Here is a 20,607-nt window from a genome sequence, read left to right on the forward strand (position 1 = left end):
AATGATAAATAATCTGCGATGTCGAGTTAACCACCAAACCAAGAAGTAAAATTAACTTAAATAAATAACAAAAGAAAAGTATGTTTAAAAAAATGTTAAAATTTTTTTCTTTCTTTTGTTATGATGAATTTTCATCAAGTAACGGTTTCATCCATCAATTATTTATTATAAATATAACAGATTCAAATAATGCAAAAAAAATCTTTTTAAAATTACGTAAAATTAAGGAATTTTTTAATTGTTAGGTTTTTTTAATTCTGTGCCAAATAATTATTTTTTAGTGTTATTTTTTTTAAACCTCCTTTATTTTTTCTCCTTTTTTTGCTTGTTGATTTCGCCACTTTAGCTTGAAGCTTGTGCTTGCAGTATAGAAATAGAATTTTATAGCGTATGAAAAATGCCATGCCTGACAGGGAATCGAACCCGGGACCTCTATTTTAATAAGTTTAGAATAATCTTATTTAATTCAATTAAATCAATTTTATTTAGCTCAATTTAAAGGACTTATTCTATCTTATTTCGTAAATATATTCTAAAATTAATTAAGATTTTACAGAAATTATGAAATATTAAGAATGTTATATACATATTATTCACCAGAAATAAATATGAAAATAATTTCTATTTTCAAATAGGGAAATTAAATTTTATTTTTAGAAAATTCTATTATTTTTTATAGCTATTATATACTAAATCGTTTATAGCTAAATATAATAGAAATAGATATATTTGATTCAATCAGAATATTATTTTTTCTGATTATGTCAAGGATTGGGAAGGTTATATTTATTCCACAGAAAGGAAAAAGGAACTGTTTTATCATTCCTTCGTTAATATTAAATAAATCCGTGAGAAAACCTTGATCAGAACTATGTAGATACACTTATTATAATCCAGTAAAAAAAAATCACTACATAATTACAATGGGAATAAAGCAAATCATTTTTTTTTAATCTTGCTGTTTCTATTGTTATTCGTAGACCGATCTTTTCTTTTCATAAAAGCAGCGAGAAAGAAATAAACCCATAAGTATGATTAGTTTATCCTAATTAAAGAAATACTGGTTATAATATTGTAGAAAATTTTACGTAATTTGGTAGAGCTTAAAATTTAAATTTTATCACCCGGTGATAAAGTATAAAAATTTTCATAATAAAATTTATTTACCTCTAGTTTTCGAATTTATTTTTTTGTAGTTATGTACGAAAAATATTTTAAAATGAGATTGAGTTTAAGAGTTTGTGTAGGTGGGTTAGAGTCAAGCCGGTTGTTTATGATTTTTACTGTAGTGTTTTTTTCAAATCCTTGAATTTTAAAGATTAAAAAACAAAAATAAACATCCTACCCTACTAAACGGCATTTGTATGTGTCTTGTGTATGCGTCCCCCTTCGTTTAGTACGGAATGTACCGATCACTAACGGAAAATTCCGATTCGTTAGTACATGTCCGTGGTAGTCAGATGTTATATTGTTATATATCGGTATTCCGTATTTATATATATATATCATTTTATGTATATCGAAGTTTTTTTTAACCGGATCCGAATTTTCAGACGAAAATCGCAAATATTTCGAAAACGGTCGGTCGGACTAGCTGCAGCTAGTTTATTCGTAAAACCGTAGAAAACATAATGGTTGATTCATATTTTTATTTTCCTTGCTCTTAAATATTAAAAATATTGATTTATTTTTACTTTTACGAAAAACTCGCAATCTAATTGAATCGAATATTTTACCCATATTTTAAACTTTTTTCAACGTTTATATGTTTACACCGTTTAATTATCCCAATAAATTTTAATTCTTTTTATAATCTAGAAATTAATTTTTTTAAGATTTATTTTCTCACTTTTAGCCCAAAAAAGAAATTCTAACGATTTTTCTTAGGAATGCAAAGTAAAACTTGGAAAAAGTTACAAAATTTTACAAATACGTGAGTTTGAAAATCATTATCGAGGTTTTAAAGTTATGTAATATTTATTACATTTTATTTACATTGATAAATTGCACATGAATGAAAGAGCAACTCAAACGGTTTTTTCTATAAGTGTTCAATATGAGCACCATTTATCAGACGGCACACATCCAGCCGATATGAGAGAACATCCCATACTTTAATCAGAAGTTTGAAGCAATTGATGCGACAGCTCCTTTAATCCTGTATCTCAAGTCGGGTAGGTCAGCAGGTAACGGTGGCACATACCCTTGATCCTTATAACACATCGCACGGGGTTAGATCGGCGAACGTGGAGACCAGGTAAACAAGCCATATCATCTGGTCCCCGGCAACCGATCCAGTGATCGGGGAGTATTTCATTCCACCGATCACGTACAGTGTTATGCCAGTAAGGAAGCGCGCCACCTTATTGCCAAATAAAGTTCTGTGGTTCGTATTGCAGTTTAGGAAAGAGCCATAGTTGTAGCATATCAAGGTAGTAATTCCAGACACACTTGCTTCCGAGGAAAAAAAATGGCCCGTAAACTTGCCGTCGGAATACGGCACAAAAGCATTCAATTTTGGGAAGTCTCGTTCACACTGCAATATTTCGTGAGGATTTTCTGATCCCCAAATACGCACATTATAAGTTTTTACTTTTGCATTTAACAATAAATGTTGATTCGTGAATACGACACGATAAAGAAAGTTTTCATCGTCACGGTCCATTATTTAATTTGCTAACTTAGCACGCAAACCATAATTTGTAAGCTTTAGATCTTGTAACAGCTGTAAACGATATGGATGCAGTTATAAGGATTTCCTTAAAACCCTGAATACTGGAATTGCTAATTCGCGGTTAGCCTTTCTAACGGATTTCCTAGGACTACGCACAAAAGACTCTATTACACTTCAACATTGTCTTCAGACACACTCACTCGGTCGTCCTGTGATCTTCCCTTTACAAATATAACCAGTGGTTTCAAATTTTCTATACAATCTACGAATGTTATTGTCATTCGGAGGACCACAACGGAACTTCAAATGGAACGCATGTTGAATGGTAATTACAGATTCAAACTTTGCAAACTGCAAAACACAACGATTTCTGTTGATGGATCGCCATATTTGCTTTTAACGCTTTCAAGCGGAAGGGACAGGAATTTTTTGAATAGTAAGAATATAATATTACAATCTATATTAAGGACTATATTAAACATATCGAAATAGAAGTGTTCATTATTTTAAACTCGATAAAACGAATATGCATGCTTATATAAAGTCGATTGCGATTGCCATTTCTTGTCCTTGTGGGCAATTGGAGTGAGTCCTTGTGAATGGACTGTTTCTGTAGATAATTCTGTTTACTTATCGTTGTTTGACGTTGTCCTGAGCATTAAAGGATTAAATAATATTTAAGAGACGTATTGCAAGACCAACAGAGAAACTTCTTCTACAAAATAATAATAAAAAATATTATTATTGAATATTATTCATCGTAAAAGGTTTTGTTTACAATCAGAAGTTAATAATTAAATATTAATGAATCAATATATTTAAATTTAAAAAAAAGTTAACAGAAATAAAGGAAATGAAGTCTGATTCGAACTGATGTGCCTTCCCCTTATAAGTTCCCAATATTAAATTAATTAAAATTCGCATTTGGTTATAACTCTAGAACCGATTAAAATAAGTATCACTTATTATATCGTTGAAAAGCTCTCAATGAGGGCTTATTACTGCAGTGAAGAAAAAGTCCAAAATCCAGATTTTTTGAGAGGTGCAAAATAATTGCACTTCCTAGGTGTGGTGCACAACTAGATGTTACAACAATCGTCCTAATCCAAAATTTCAACATCCTAATAGTTTTTTAGTTTTAACGGCTAGTCGTTTTTTAGTTACGCGAGATACATACATACGTACAGACGTCACGCCGAAACTGGTCAAAATGGATTCAAGGATGGTCGAAATGGATATTTCCGTTGAAATCTGAAAACCGAAATTTTTCGAGATCACAATACTTCCTTTACTTTGTACAAGGAATTAAAAGTATGAGTTGATGCAGGCTTGAACTAGTTTCTTCAAATTCAGTGCAACTTTCATAAAAATTGTATTGATGTAAAAGATATTTTTTTCAATAATTTCTTTCAATTCATCTTAAATGTATGCGTTAAAAACAGTATTTCAGATGACCCATAAATAAAATCTGGTGATGAGAAGGCATATCCACGGGAAATTACAGAATCATAGTCAAATTCACGTAACAACTCCATAGGCTAGTTGACAATGTGATGTGTCAATCTTGGTGTAACCAGTAGTTTTGCTCGTCAGTTTCGACCATGGATATGAAATTTAATAATATTCTGTAATTAACCTTTTTATAAAAAAAAAAAGTTGTTTGACCACCTTCGTCGCAAAATCGCGCACCAAACTTCTTGAGAATCCAAATAATAGTTTTTCACGATAATTATGAGGATTCTCAGAACTCCATACTGTATTGTTTTGGCTATTAATGTATCCAGAAAGATGAAACTATACAACTAAAATTATTATCCAAAGCGCTCGCGCGCGCACACCACTACTTTGAATAAAATAATTGAATCGTCTGTTAAAGTCAGGTTCTACAAGTTCTTGAACTTCTCGAATTCAATACGGTCGTAACTTGAGTTTTTTTGTTACCTTTTTAACAACGCCGACTGAAAGTCCAATCAGTTGAGAAAATTTCCTAAGTAGTGACTTTCCTAGAGGACGTTAAAGCGACTGATTAGTGACACACTGACGGTCTTTCGCTGTTTATCATCAGCTAACTTCCTACTTCATGAAATGCAGACACTGATCGTTAAGTAGACAATATATCTAATACTTCATTTTGGCACTATTAATCATAAAAACATTTTGAGATAAAAAAAAAACGAGTAGCTAAATAAATGTTCCGTAATAAATATGTGCTGGGCTTGTAACTATCGCATGCTTGTTGTGCTGCTGCGAAATTACTGACACAGACAGAGAGACGATGTCATGTGATTTATGGGTTTTGACCTTGTCTAGTACATTCCCATCAAGATATCTACCTCGACCCGGAACCCTGTAACTATAAATTTACAAGTGTAAGATCCGGCGTCCGTTCTGTCCTGCGTAACTTTATGAACGCTCTGTATAATATACATTTTATTAATTATTTCTTACATGGTTAATTAAATATCGGCCCCATATTACATCTCTCAGTTTTGTATAATAAGGCGATATTTTAGCTGTTTAAAAAATTATAATATATTATAAATTGTATTAATAAATTATATAAACTTAATTTTTTTTGACCTGTTATAATCTTTTTTCTAGTTTATTGTTTGATAGGTTTTGTTTTTTTGTTTTTTTTTCCAATCGACGTCGGTCTCTATATAGGAGTTTCATTTATTCATTTTTTTTTTCTTAGAACGTTTTCATTTTTTGAGTGTTGTCGTCTTTACTAGGTACATTCTGTTCTTGTTCTTTTCTTCTGGAATTCTTCCTATGTTTTGAGTTTAATTTGAAGATGTCTGTGATTTTGTGTGTTTCATCTGTATTTGCCTTTTTTAAATGTTTCTGTTTTGTTTTATTAAATTCTGTATTGGTTTCTTATTTGTATAAAAACGTTTATTTTTAACAAATTAATGATCTTTTTGTTTTTTTTTTTATTAATTTAATACTTTGAATAATCAGAAGTTATTTATTTTTATCTTCTTTTTTGTTAATACTAAAACTGTAATAAATAAATAAAATATATTATAATGCTGTTGCAGGAGTCTTATGGTCAATTTTATTATTAAAAAGAAAAATTTGTTTTTTTAAGTTATAAGAAAAAATAGATTGATTCACCCGTTATTTTATTGTACATTAATTTCTACTATTTTTATACAAAAAAAAAGTTACAAATTCTTTGTATTTTTTTTTTTTTTTAAATCAGTTTTATTGCATTTCATTAATAGATTTATGTCAACTACATTTATATTTTCTGATATTTAAAATATTTCCACATTAAAAAAAAAATAATAGTTGTTGGAAAACTTTGGAGTAAAAAAATTATACGGTATTTCCGCATACCAGAGATCTATAACTTCAGAGGATGTTATCAGAGAGATTAATATCACTGTGTCTTTTCCTGTCTAACCGCCGGGAATCACCGTCAGGTATTATTGAGTTTTATCTGAATGAGGATGATATGTATGAGTGTAAGTGAAATTGTAGTCTTGTACAATCTCAGGTGTGATTAATTGAAACCCAACCACCACAGAACACCGGTATCCACGATCTAATGTTCAAATCCATATAAAAGTAACTGCCTTTATTAGGATTTGAACGTTGGAACTCTCTATTTCGAAATCAGCTGATTTCCGAAGACGTTCACCACTGGACCAACCCGTGGGTTCGTTCTTAATATCAGTATAGTTTCTCTGTTTTTATTTTGTTATTTTTATCAGGATGTCGATTTCTCGCTTTGGTTTACTTGTAGATATTTTAAATAAAAATGAAATATAAAATAAACTTTGAAAAAAAAAATAAAAAACAGACTTCAAATAACGCACTAAAAACTATTTTACTATTTTCAAGTAAAAAAAAAAACTTTCTAGACTTTTTTGCTCATTTATTTTCACATTTTTTACTACTTTTTAATCTGAAATATTTCAGAATTTAAAAAATATTTTTCCCGAAATTCTAGTGCAATTTTCTGCCAGAAATACGCACAAAATAAATTGAAGGAGAATAATGAGGAACAACCGTTTTTAATTTGGAGTTGGGTTTTAAATGTTAAAATTTTAATAATTAAAAAAGGTTTTCTTACTTTTTTTTATTCGATTTTATATCTCGGGTATAGTTAACCTAGAATTTTTTTTTAACCTTCGGGACCACCGTTAAGTTAAGGTATTGCTTCAGAGGATGAAATGAATGATTTTGTAGCCTGTATGAAAATGCCATGCCTGACCGGGATTCGAACCCGGGACCTCCGGATGAAAAAGGCTGAGACCAGGCCTACCACTCTCACCACAGACGCCGGCAGTTTAACCTAGAATTAGAAATTTAGAATCATACCTTGTGTTTTATTGAGAGTAAATTATAAAATTTATTAGTAAATATAATGATGCAATATGATTTTATTAAGGGAGTAATATATCTTAAAGAGATTTTATAAAAATCTTATTTACGAGTGATTTTTACTTATTAAAATATCATTTAAATTCTAATACTTTCCTAAAATGTTATTTTTATGAATTTGCCCAACGTTGTTCCATTTCATTTTATCAGCTTAATTTTTTTTATTATTTTCTATTTTTAAATGAAGGCTTTATTAGAGAGAAACAGTTTTTAATTTTTTATCTGAGAATTATAGCGTAATAATACCCTTTATTCGTAAAATAAATTATGTTAGTTTTTATTTTACAAACGTATCATCTTAAAATGTAACAATTTTACCTTAAAAATTGAAATTCGAATCGAGAAAAGTTGTAAGTTTTTAGTCTTAAAAACACTGAAAACGTTTTTCGCATTTCGTTTTGTAACTAATACTTTTTAATACATACGTATATTTTTCTTCTTTTTTTTTCAAATGCATATGGATTTATGCGTGTTCTTGTTAAAAAAAAAAATTACCGGTTGTAAATGGCATATTTAATTATTGATATTTATCTAAAGTTATATAAAAAGGTATTTTATATCAATGATTTTAATTAGGGAAATGAAATAATGGTTTAAACCGTAGTTGCTATAACGTAGTTTAATATAATTCTAAATTATACGGTGGTACTATATGTATAATATGGTTTGTGTTTAAGTGCAATTGTTGGCGGCAGTGAACTGTTACTTGAGTGGGTGTTCGCGTGCGTGTGTCGGTCGGTCGATTGGTATCATCGACAAGGCTTGTTCACTGTATAGTAACTAAAGTATACACTGGTTCACTCTGTAATAAAAGTACAACCTATCCACTATACAGAATATAGTGTGGGTTGGACCACGGCCAGAAGTAATATAAAATATACAACGGCGGAATGTGGGAAGTGCACACAAATAATAATGTGTTCTGTGTGTGCTCGTGCGACGACTGAAAATATATGCATCAAGTAATGTACGTAGAGTATGTACGCTTCAAACTTTTCTCCCCCTCTTAGTTACGAACTCTGCTCCTTTCCTATCTTTCTATACTATCTTTTATCTTATTCAACTTTTTTTTTCTCTTTCCAAATACCCCCATTCCTATTACCATCGGCTCTTTATTTATTTATTTTTTTTTTAATTCCATTTTATTTCTCTTTCTAAACTGTCCTATATTCCATGTTGTTTACCATTCATTATTTTCTTGTAATAAAAACTCTTTTATCAATTCTTTCTCCTCTTATTTTTAAAGATTTCTTTTAATTTATTTTTACTGATTGCTTTTAATTTTTTTTTATGTAAACTAAAAATTTTATATTTGAAATAATCCTTAGTATTTTTCTACTAATTAATTATTTTCTTAAAAATTGTAATGAAAGAGATAATACTAATCATAGATTTACTGCACAATTAGAAATTATATCCCTTTTACAATGGATATAAATAAGAGAATGAGAAAATGATTGAAAAATCACCAGGATAAATATATTGCCTATATTGTATTCTAAATTACTTTTCTAAAAGGAATTAGGAAGTCCAACTAAGCTTTTGTTAAGTAAGTACCTCATCATCATTTCGGTGTTTTTGTAAAGTTTCTGAATAAGAAACACAATTCCTTGATGCAGAAAATCCAGGTTGAAATGTTAGCCCATAAAATATCAACAATGTAATGTCTTAAATCTCCATTTGTTTGTAGCACGTCTTAAATAAGCGTTTAGCAAGAAACCCTCTTGAAAGTACTGAAAAAGTAAGAAAAAGGGGGTGTATAACAAGAAATATGATTTGTCCTCAGAAAAGCTGAGAAAAAAAGTTAAACAAGCTCATCCAAAGGAGTACTTTTAAGCCAGCACTGGGCAGTGAATACCCACCCAACTTTTAACCCCTCCAGAGATTGGGATGATGAGAATAGCATAAAACTGATGAAATATTTTTGTTAGGGTACCCATTCCAAGAATTGTGAGATTTTTTGGGAATATCCAACAGAACTGTATAAAACATTCAGCTAAATCCTCACTGAAGAGGTATATCTTCATTTAGTCTGGAGTTACCGGTAAGTGCAGCTTTAAATGGTTGGCTCTTGATTTATCAATTTTCTACCTGGAAAGTTAGGAGTTACATACACCAACCCTACACATCCTTACAAGATGATTTATCTATATTTGGAAATTTTAATTTTGCTTGCAATGGGCTGTTGAATTAATTGTATGTATTGAATAAAAGAGTTAAAGGTTGTTTATAGCTGACCATCAAAATGTATAATATAAGGAAAGGGTTTTCCAATTTTTTGTAAGTCTTAAAAAATTATATGGAGGATGTTGGTAGAACTACTATAGAAAGAAACAATTAGACTTCAGCATTGCAGGAAACCAAATTTGTATTGCAACTTCATGTTGGAATTTAAAACATATTAAAATATACGGTTGGGATGATAAAAGATTGTTTTTTATTTTTTATTTAGCAATTTTATTGTTATTACATTATTAATTTGTTTTTAATGTTTTATTTTATTAATATTTTATTATTATTTCTGTTCACAGGCGGTGGTAATAGTTGGATCATTGGAAAATACGAGGAGCCCAGACGAAAGGTAGCACAATATTGGTGCTGCCACCCTTACGATGCGGAAATTGTGGTGCTTTATAGATAAAAAATAAAAATATATATATGCTTATTTGTGATATTTAAACTTTACCAGTTATAATTGTTAATCCAACAAAAAGTACCTGTTGTTAATTGTTTAATAGATTTATTATTTTTTATTTAATTATTTTATTAGATATACTTATATAATTTTTTTTTAATTTGTTGCTGTGATGTATAAGTTGAACATGAGTGGTACCGGTGCTCCAGGCAATTTATTGTCTGTAACACAAGGGGAGTCATCATGTACGACTCCCCGGACACCTGAAATATTAAATTCGTTAATTGCCATGATAAATCCGCTTGATTCATATCGTGGTGGTGCGGGTACAGGACCACGTTTGGCTTCCTCACCTCCGAGCGTTTCAGACACAAACAGTACCTCAAGTTCTGGTTCTCCATCATGTATGTCGCCTCCAAGTGTTCAACACACCTGTTCACAACTCATCAAAGAAGGACTGAAACACACGATACAGACAAAAAGACGAAATCATATCAGACCTCAGGAACTGATCAATGAAGACATCAACAAGGTGCCGAGGACAGAAGAGGTGAGTCGTCATTCAATCGGTGATGATGATGACGATCTCTACTCTACTGGGGATGGGGTAAGTGGGACATAACCCTGATGTTGGACAGCTCCCTCATTATGTTTGTACTTGACAAATGTTGTATTGGACAATTGCATTCATAGTGTGAGAACAGTTTCAACATGCTACACTCATGTTGTGTGGAAATGGTGTAGTTCACCATTAGAGGGTTGATTCAAATAAAAAAACATCCTTTATTTAGTCTAAGATTAGTTACAAAGTGGTTTTCAAAAAACAGCTATGGGTTTTTTGTTAAACTATTTACAGTTCAATAGGGATTGGTTTACACTTTTCTTTTGAGATTTGAGATTTGTTTTTTGATTTCTTATCATTACAGTCAGTTCCCTGAAATTCCTCTTTAGCATTTACAAGTGTTCTATAAGGAAATGAGTAAGCTTTTTATCTTAAACTGACCCACATTTCTCAAAAAAAGTAAAAAAAGTGGCATAAAATTTACATGACTCAAATTTATTTGACTCATTAAATATAATGAAAGCACAGTATGTTGTCTTTAACATCTTTTTACAATACTGTAAGAATTGGCATGAGAATTGGCACAACAGGAAAAAGTCTAACTACTAACCTTCTGCATTTGGGTAAAGTATTAGACAAATGGAAAAGATTGACATTTTTAGTATGACTAATACTAATGCACGCTGACTGTCAATGTTTTCTGTTGGCCCACTATACATTATGTATGGAATGCTAGTAGTCATTTGTGCCAGCTGAACTGTAACATATCACTTTTATTTACTACAGTGTTTTTGCTATATTATTTAAAAATAATTTTAAAAATGGGAATCACAAAATTCCCATTTTAAAAGTTGATGTAAATCAGCTGTATTATATAATATACATGACAGTGGTAAATTATTAAATGAATATTTAGATGTATATGCAGAAAATGAAATTTAGTATTTTATTTCTGTTACCCTTTATACACCATCATTTTAATGTGAATGTTGATAATAATCATGATGATTTTAGAAAACTTAAGTTTTTGGTTTTCCCCTCCCCATTAATTCTTCTCAAAATATATTTTTAAAAATTATGTAAAAAACGGTTTCATTTTATTATGAATTAATGAAACTGTTTTGTTACATTTTATTTTATGACCAGTTTAATGATAAAAGAACAAATTATTTTATATTTTAAAGAACCAAACAGTGTTTTACTTTGATGTCTCAACTGTTTCAGTTGTTTAATGTGCCATATCATGACAAATCCGTAGTAATATATGCCATGTTCTAGGTCAATCTCCATTAGCAGCAGATGATACATTTAGAAAATAGCTTGATGTATGAAACACAATATTTAAGCCTGTAATGTTTAGATCGCATAAAAATAATTTTTTAACTAAATTTTATATAAAGAAATTTTAATGGTAATGCCAGGCTGTCATCAGCTCTGCAGTTATAAATTATGAAATTTATTTTTTTATGTTATGTAATTAATTAAAAATTAAATATTTATTCTTATAGATATAAGTTCATAGATAATCATGCAGTGCAATGTTAAAAATACCCAAGTATGGAATAAGATAATATAAGTGCATAATTGGATACTTGGATATATCAAGTGATATGAATCATCTTCTACACATACTGTAGATATGAATCTGTGACCTCCATTTATATTTTTCCTTGCATTAGCCCTCCCTAAACATCTTTTCAACATAACATTACTTTTCCACATCCTCTTTTACTTGATCCATTCACCTCTTATGAGGTGGGCTTCTTCATATTCTCCCTTATATTTTTTTAGTCAGTCATTCTTTTTGTATTATCCTCATTTCTACTGTAATCCTTCCTTATTTTTAGCGACATACTTCTCTCAAATATCATTTCCATGTCTTGAATTATGTTTTCTATTTTTCTTACGTTGATCTAAATTTCTGTTCCTGAAGACAGCAGTGGCATAAAATACATTATTCACACCACTTCCTTAAACTTTTCAATACCTACCTATACTAATTTCCTTATGTTAGTTATTTTATTCATCTAAAAAAAAAATCAATTGAAATTTCCTTTTAATCTCTTAGTTTATCTTTTTCATTTTATGGTATTGCATTACTTAATTGGAAAAATTTTTTACTGCCTCTAAAGATTCACCTTAACTTATTTCTATCTGCTCTCGTTAGCTAATGATAAACATTTTGCTTTAATCACTGCTTTTTTCATATCAGAATTTTTAATCATTACATTTTACATACATCTGATTTAGTCTTACCTTACAAAATCCCTAAATCAATCGCCAAGATTTAATTTCATTTTCATTTGGTCTGATTATTTTTACTGATGTAATATCTAATTCATTTGATGCAGTTGTCAATTCAACCTTAAAAAGTTTATTCCTTATATTATTGATGTTATATTTCTCTCTGTCTAGTATGACTCATGTTCGTTTTATTTAATAGTAAATTAATATTATTTTGAATATTTTTCCATAGTTTCTCAGAAATTTCAAGTTACAGCTTTCCTGATAGTTAACAGTGTCTACATTAAAAGAAATATTTTTTTTAAATTGACAGTCTGCTTTTGGCCTTCTTAACTCAAGGTTATATATTCATTACATCTGCTAAAGGTTTGATTAATCTTGTACCATGATTGTATTAGAAATAGACTACATGTGAAAGAACTGTGTACCTATTAAATGTGCAGCATCATTGTAAGTAAAAGCAGACTCCTTGTTTGTCATTACAAACAAGGAGGGAGTCTGTTCTTCAGGTTTCCTTCTACATTCCCCTTTACTATTAGCCAAATACATGGCATCAGCACTGACATTTTGTAGAATGACATTTTTGTATGACATATTGTAGAATGCTACAACTATTACCAGTGTTTAATGGCAGTCTATGACAAGTTTGGCCCCCTTATGAAAATATGGAGAACTGCCATTCTGGTTGGCTTGTTTGGGGTTCTTTTTTCTTTCTTGTGATTTTACAATAAGCCAAACTGCTAAAGCTTATGACAGATGAAATCAAACACCCTAATATTTTTTAACATATAATATTTTAAGCTCTCTGAAAAATTCCTGTTACTAAATATCATTATTTAACTTAACTTAAATATCATTACATTTTCAAAGATAATTTAATTGTTTATAAATATCAAATATAATTCTCTGATATTTCTTTTTTTCTTATATTTTTTACTCTGGTGTTATACTGTGTTATAACTCTGGTATTCAGTATTATAACTGAAATAACACAGTAGGCCAGTACACGTGTGCTTCTTAGAGAATGTTTCTTTTTAAGTGTATGTAATTTAATATATTTGATTTTAAGAAATAGATTACTGCATTAAATATTCATTAATTTTTAAGTCTTGATGGAAAATTCTTTTAATAATTGTGCAGCTAACGCCTGAAGACGAAGAAAGACGACGTAGACGAAGAGAACGAAATAAAATAGCAGCGACTAAATGCCGTTTGAAGAAAAGAGAACGTACTGTTAATTTAGTTCAGGTAAATCATGTGAGATTAGATTGAATTTCATTTAATATTATTAAAATAATAATATTATTTTTAATATTCTCATTCATAATATGAGCTTCTAACTGTATACATGTATAAGTTACACTGTGTCAACTGAGTTACTAGTGTCGTTTCTAAAAACTAAATGCAAGTGTTTCAGCCTTTTATCCAGATGTCCCAGGTTCAAATCCCAGTCAGGCACGGCATTTTTCACACGCTACAAAAATTGTTGTTCATCTCATCCTCTGAAGCAATACCTAATGGTGGTCCCGGAGGTTAAAAAAAATATGCTTCCAGAAATTCCAGTGAGGAAGATGCTAAAATTATTTCCAAAAGCCTTTAGAAGAATATTTTCATTTACTTATAAGCAATTTGTTTATAATTTTATATTATTGTTTATTTCATCAGATCTCTCAAATTTTTGTTTTGAAGTTTATGTTCTAAGTTTCGACTGTTTCATTTCTAGTGTAGAAATAAATATATATTAACAAATTCTATTATTAGCTTTAATAATATTTAATTATTTCTCTCTTTATTAATGAAACAAAGTAGTCTCACTCTATAGTGAACCAACTTGTCAGCTCAATTCAGAAGGATTTTTTTTATACCAATAATACATTTAAATGGACCTATAAAATGCTAAAAAATAAATTCTTAAAGTAGTGCCTCGGTTAAGATGATCATTACCTGATTAATAACATTATAACAAAAAAAAAAAATGATGGAATATTGTCATTTGTTTCTAACTTTGATAATAACTTAAAAAGGTTTGTTAAAAAGTATAGAATAATCTAAAATTAATTTAATAATTCATCAACTCTGTATTCAATGGGCTGAATTTAGTCCCAGTCTATCTAAAATCTCTGTGATATCATAATGTCATATAACTTCTGAACTTGTTTTGGTTAGTTTTTTGTTTTCATATTTTCTAAAGTTTACTGTGAAATCATTATGAAATGTCTAATCTAATGTCAATGTGGGTCACAAAATAACCTACGGATCTTTCTGTGGGTTATTCACAGAATGATCTATGACCCCCCACATGTAAGTTTGAATCTTACATTGTGAAACAATAATTTTCTTCTTTTTTTTTGTCTTCAGTCATTTGACTGGTTTGATGCAGCTCTCCAAGATTCCCTATCTAGTGCTAGTCGTTTCATTTCAGTATACCCTCTACATCCTACATCCCTAACAATTTGTTTTACATATTCCAAACGTATAATTTTCTTAAAGTTCTATATTAATATTCTGTTTAGTTTAACTTATTTCTATATTGTAATTCACAGTAATACTTTCTTGTTTGTGTTTGTGTGATTAGTTATTATGGTGTGATCAGTAAAGTTGAATATGTCCAGGAGTTTTTTTGGTAGAACATTACTACCCTAGAACATTTTAGGGTAGAACATTTTTACTTTCCCTACAACATAACTCTGTTCTAGAGAGCACGAATATAATATCTTATTAGTATAACTATTAATAAATAAATAAACAAATTTTTTTATTATAAGATAATTTATAAATATAAAACCAACTTATAAGATAAAAATTGATTCAGAAGCTACTGTTAAAATTTATTTTGAGTACTTATTTATGTGCATGATGCTAATAAATCATTTGTCTTTTAATTATTTAAAAATTGACATTAATATTTTTCAAATGGTTTAGCAACTTTTTAAAAATGGGAGCCAAAGTACTATGTTGAATTTTATGAAAAACAGTCTTTTGTCTGGTTTGGTAAAAAGTGAGTTTTGTTATTTTTTAAATGTAGGCCTATATAACTCATACTTATGAATGCAATAAAATTGAATGAATTTTGAATTTTTGAGGGAGCCCCAAGAGTTGACATTACTTTATACAAGAATAAATGTAAGAATAATAAATATTTGATAGTGATGACAAGTTCAGTGTTTTATTAAGGCATTTCAGAACAAAATAATATGATTTGATTTTGTTACAAACTAAATCAATTTGATCATTCTACAAGAATTTGTTATCTAATAAAACACCCAGAAATTTTGCTTTTTGGGTAACAGAAATACTTTCATACCAGAATGTAAATTCCAATAAAAAATAAAAATTTAATTATCGCAGTTTATTCATAAAATAAAACCGTTTAGGAAATGGAAAATTGTATAAATTGCTAATTGTTTTGTAATCATACTTATTTGGGTTTTTTTTTTTTAATAAATTTGTGGTGGAAAGATAAAAAATTAATGTAATTAATTAAAAATCAATATTTTTTTATTTTTCAGGAATCCGAAATACTTGAAAATCAAAATCATGACCTCAAATCTCAGATTCAAGAATTAGAGACACAAAGGCGACGCCTTGTTGATATGCTATCTGTTCACAGACCAAGCTGTACAAAACAGACATCAAGTTCTAATACATTCGCTAGTACTGAAATTAGTGGTGCCTTCCATAATTTAGATTCTGGTTCATTTTCAAGGTAAAGTATTATAGTTTAATGTATCCTGGCTAAGGTTTATATCCAACATTATTCATCCTATTCTGTCATCATGCATGAAATGGTAATATGATGATTACCTTTCGAATTCAATGCCACAAAAAATTTATTTTTTTAAAATTAGCTGTGAAAAATATATATTTAAATTTTATTAAGTAAATCACCGATTACAGAATATTGAAATAAGACATATCTTACCTTAATTTTAAATAGATAATAGTAGAATATTAAATTATTTTGATGCCAATATGAAAATAAACAAATACAACCAAATAGAAACATCAGTAGATATAGAAAACATATCTAACAATATAAAAATCCATAAAAATCACCCTTGTTCTCATAAAATTAACATTTTTACAAATGATTAGTAGAGCAGTCAAATACATAATAACAAAGAAAAGTTAAATAATGAAATAATCATGAAACATATTGAAAATGGATATGATATTAATTTAATTAATAATATTTAGAAAAAAAACTATCAAAACACAGTAACAAAATATACCACCCTACCTAACTACCAATGCACAATAAGACACAAAAGAGTGAAAAAATATGCATAAAGTACTTATTTACTAATAATATCACAGGAAACTAAAACTTATAATAAAGAAATATTAAAACCAGCATACAAGCCTAATAACCACATAATGAAATATTTAAGAAACAAATAAAAATAATCTGTATGAAATTTATAAAATTAAATGTAATGATTGTGGTAGTATTTATGTAGGCAAAACAAATACATCCTTTAAAACTAGATTTCTTGTGTATATTATAAAAATTGAAAAAAATAATAAATTAGGTTTATCTAATATGGGAGATCATCTAATGAACATTCTATTTCTAATATTAACAAAATTTATAAATATTAGAAATTAATAAAAAATACATAAAATTAAATACGTTAGAAAAAATATATATATATAAATACAAACAAAATTTGAATTTGATAAAACCATCTCCCAGTATTTGAGGGAGAGTCTTATTAAAACTCCAACAGATAGTAGCACTCATGATATTAATACACAATTTTTATTACTTAGTAAATTTATTTTTAAATTTTTATTATGTAACGGAATTATTTCAATAATGACAGGATGCGGGATCTCGCGAAATTAGTTTCATGATAAATTTAGATAAAATATGTCTTATCTCAATATTCTGTACCAGAGGGTTTATTTAATATAATTTAACAGTACAGACGAATAATATGAATCATAAAAAAAATATTTCAGTAAATTAAAATAATAAATATATATATATATATATATATTACATAAATCCCCCTCTATGAATCATGAGACCTTGCCAGTGGTGAAGGGACTTGAGTGCTCAGTGATACAGAGTAGCTGGACCAAAGGTGCAACCATTCAGAGAGGTATCTGCTGAGAGCCAGACTAAGGAATGGATCCTGAAAGAGGGCAGCAGCTCTTTCAATAGTTACGGGCATAGGTCAGGAGAACTTAAATGGCCATATCAACATCACTAAATCTTCTGATTACTGCACAGCTGAAAGCAGTGGAAAATTACAGCTGTTTTTCTTTTTTCTAAGAAAATGCAGCATTTTCGTGTAATAAAGATGGAAGTGCCTTCCTTGGTAAAATATTCCAGAGATGAATTAGTCTCCCGTTCGGATCTCCAGGTGGGGACTACTAAGGAAGGGGTCACCAGAAAATTAAAAAATAACATTCTACAAGTTGCAGCATGGAATATTAGAAGTCTAAAACTGGTTGTTAGGTGGGTGGTAGGTTAGAAAATATAAAGAGGGAAATGGATAGGTTAAATGTAGATTTAGTAGGAATTAGTGACTTCAGTGGGATGAGGAAAACGACTTTTGATCAGGTGATTTTAGAATAATTAACTCAGCATCAAATAAAGGGCAGGCAGGAGTAGGTTTCATAATTAACAAGAGATAGGGAAGAGATTAGAGTATTCCAAAAAGATTAGCGATAGAGTCATTGTAATAACAATAAAATCAAAACATAAGCCGACAATGATTGTTAACATCTATATGCCTACAAGTGCCCACGATGATGATGATGAGGAAGAGTGTGTGGATGAAGAAATTGAGGAAGTAATTAAACACATAAAAGGGGAAAATTTAATAATAGTTGGAGATTGGAATGCAAGCATCAGAAAAGGCAAGGAAGGAAATATTGTGGGTGAATATGAACTGCGCAAAAGGAATGAAGGAGGGGACCAACTTATTGAGTTTTGCATGAAATATAATTTAGTAATTGCCAACATCCAGTTTAAAAAGCATAATAGAAGAATATACACATGGAAAAAGCCTGGTGATACTGCAAGGTATCAGATAGATTATAACATGGTTAAACAAAGATTTAGAAATCAATTCCTCAACTGCAAAGTATATCCTGGAGCAGACATTGACAGCGACCTTAATTTAGTGACAATGAAATATAAATTAGGATTTAAAAATCTGAAGAAAAGGTATCTGATGATTCAGTGGAATTTAGAGAAGCTTGAGGAAGAGAAGGTAAAGAAGAGTTTTGAGGAGGACATTTCAAGAGGTCTGAGTAAACACGATTAGGTAGAACATATAAAGTGGGAGAATGTTAAAAAGGAAATTCTTAAAGCCACAGAAAGGAACTTGGGTGAAACAAAGAGAACTGGTAGGAAACCTTGGATATCAGAGGATATATTGCAGCTGATGGATAAACATAGAAAGTATAAGAATGCTAGTGAGAAAGAAGGTAAAAGGAACTATTGACAATTAAGAAATACCATAAATAGGAAGTGCAAATTAACAAAAGAAGAGTGGATTAAAGAAAAGTGTTAGATGTGCAAAGAGAAATGATCATTGGTAAAATAGACGGAGCATACAGGAAAGTTAAGAAGAATTTTGTGGTACATAAATTAAAATCTAATAATATATTAAATCAAGATGGTACACTGATTTATAATATGAAAGAAAAGGTCGATAGGTGGGTGGAATATAATGAAATTATATGGAGGAAATGTATTAGAAACTATTGTTAATAGAGGAAGAAGAGGATGAAAAGGGAGATACAATATTGGGATCTGAATTTAATAGAACATGAAGGGATTTTAATGGCAGAAAGGCTCCTGGGATGGGATACTTGCAGAATTACTGCGCAGTACAGGTGAGGAAGCGATAGATAGATTATACAAACTGTTGTGTAATATTTATGAAAAAGTGAATATTAAAGAAAAACAAACCAACATACTTGGCATTTATAGACCTAGAAAAGGTATTCAATAATGTTGACTGGAATAAAATGTTTAGCATTTTTAATAAATTAGGGTTCAAATACAGAGAGAGAAGAACAATTGCTAACATTTACAGGAATCAAACAGCAACAGTAATAATTGAAGAACATAAGAAAGAAGCCGTAATAAAAAAGGGAGTCCGACAAAAATGTTCCCTATTATCGTTACTTTTTAATCTTTACATAGAAATAGCAGTTAATGATAAAGAACAATTTAGATCCGGAGTAACAGTACAAGGTGAAAAGATAAAGATGCTATGATTTGCTGACGATAGATATTACTATGTAATCAGCAAATCATAGCATCTCAGCTAGAATAGTAATTCTAACTAAGAGTAGAATAGATTTAGAAGAAACAATGAATGACATGGATGAAGTCCTATGCAAAAACTACCGCATGAAAATAAACAAGAACAGAACAAAAGTAATGAAATGTAGTAGAAATAATGTAGATGGACCAGTGAATATAAAAATGTGAAGAGAAAAGATTATGGAGATAGAAGAATTCCGTTGTTTGGGATGTAAAATTACTAAATATGGACAAAACAGGAGCGATATAAAATGCCAAATAGCACAAGTGAAATGAGCTTTCAGTCAGAAATATAATTTGCTTACATCAAAAATAATTTAACATCAGGAAAATATTTTTGAAAGTATATCTTTGGAGCGTAGCTTTATATGGAAGCTTGGACGATCGAAGTACCTGAAAAGAAAAGATTTTGAAATGCTTTAGAAATGCGGTGCTATAGGAGAATGTTAAAAAATCAGATGGGTGGATAACGTGACAAATGAAGAGGTGTTGCGGCAAATTGATAAAAAGAGAAGCATTTGGAAAAATACAGTTGAAAGAAGAGACAGACTTATAGGCCCCATATTAAGGCATCCTGGAAGAGTCGCTGATATTGGGACAGGTAGATGGAAAATATTGTGCAGGCAGGCAACGTTTGGAATATGTAAAACAAATTGTTAGGGATGTAGGATGTTGGGGGTGTGCTGAAATGAAGCGACCAGCACTAGACAGGGAATCTTGGAGAGCTGTATCAAACCAGTCAAATGATTGAAGACAAAAAATTTATTTTTAGTATTCAAGATAAAAATACTTCAATGCTGGATGTAACA

General features: G+C 29.7%; 1 protein-coding gene across 3 annotated transcripts in view; it reads left to right on the forward strand.

Moving 5' to 3' along the window:
• The window catches only part of Atf3 (Activating transcription factor 3), a 234,770-nt gene that overhangs the window by 206,566 nt on the left and 7,597 nt on the right, over nt 1–20,607 (forward strand). For 2 of the 3 annotated variants that reach the window (XM_075377026.1, XM_075377027.1), the window contains 3 exons: nt 9,598–10,308; nt 13,648–13,755; nt 16,017–16,213. In XM_075377026.1, the coding sequence (XP_075233141.1) occupies nt 9,874–10,308; nt 13,648–13,755; nt 16,017–16,213 (740 nt within the window). In that variant the 5' untranslated portion in view covers nt 9,598–9,873. The remainder of the gene's footprint in view (nt 1–9,597; nt 10,309–13,647; nt 13,756–16,016; nt 16,214–20,607) is intronic. The other variant, XM_075377028.1, reaches the window with a different exon arrangement.

This window comes from Lycorma delicatula, chromosome 10 (assembly GCF_047948215.1).
Source record: "Lycorma delicatula isolate Av1 chromosome 10, ASM4794821v1, whole genome shotgun sequence".
Taxonomy (NCBI): Eukaryota; Metazoa; Arthropoda; class Insecta; order Hemiptera; family Fulgoridae; genus Lycorma; species Lycorma delicatula.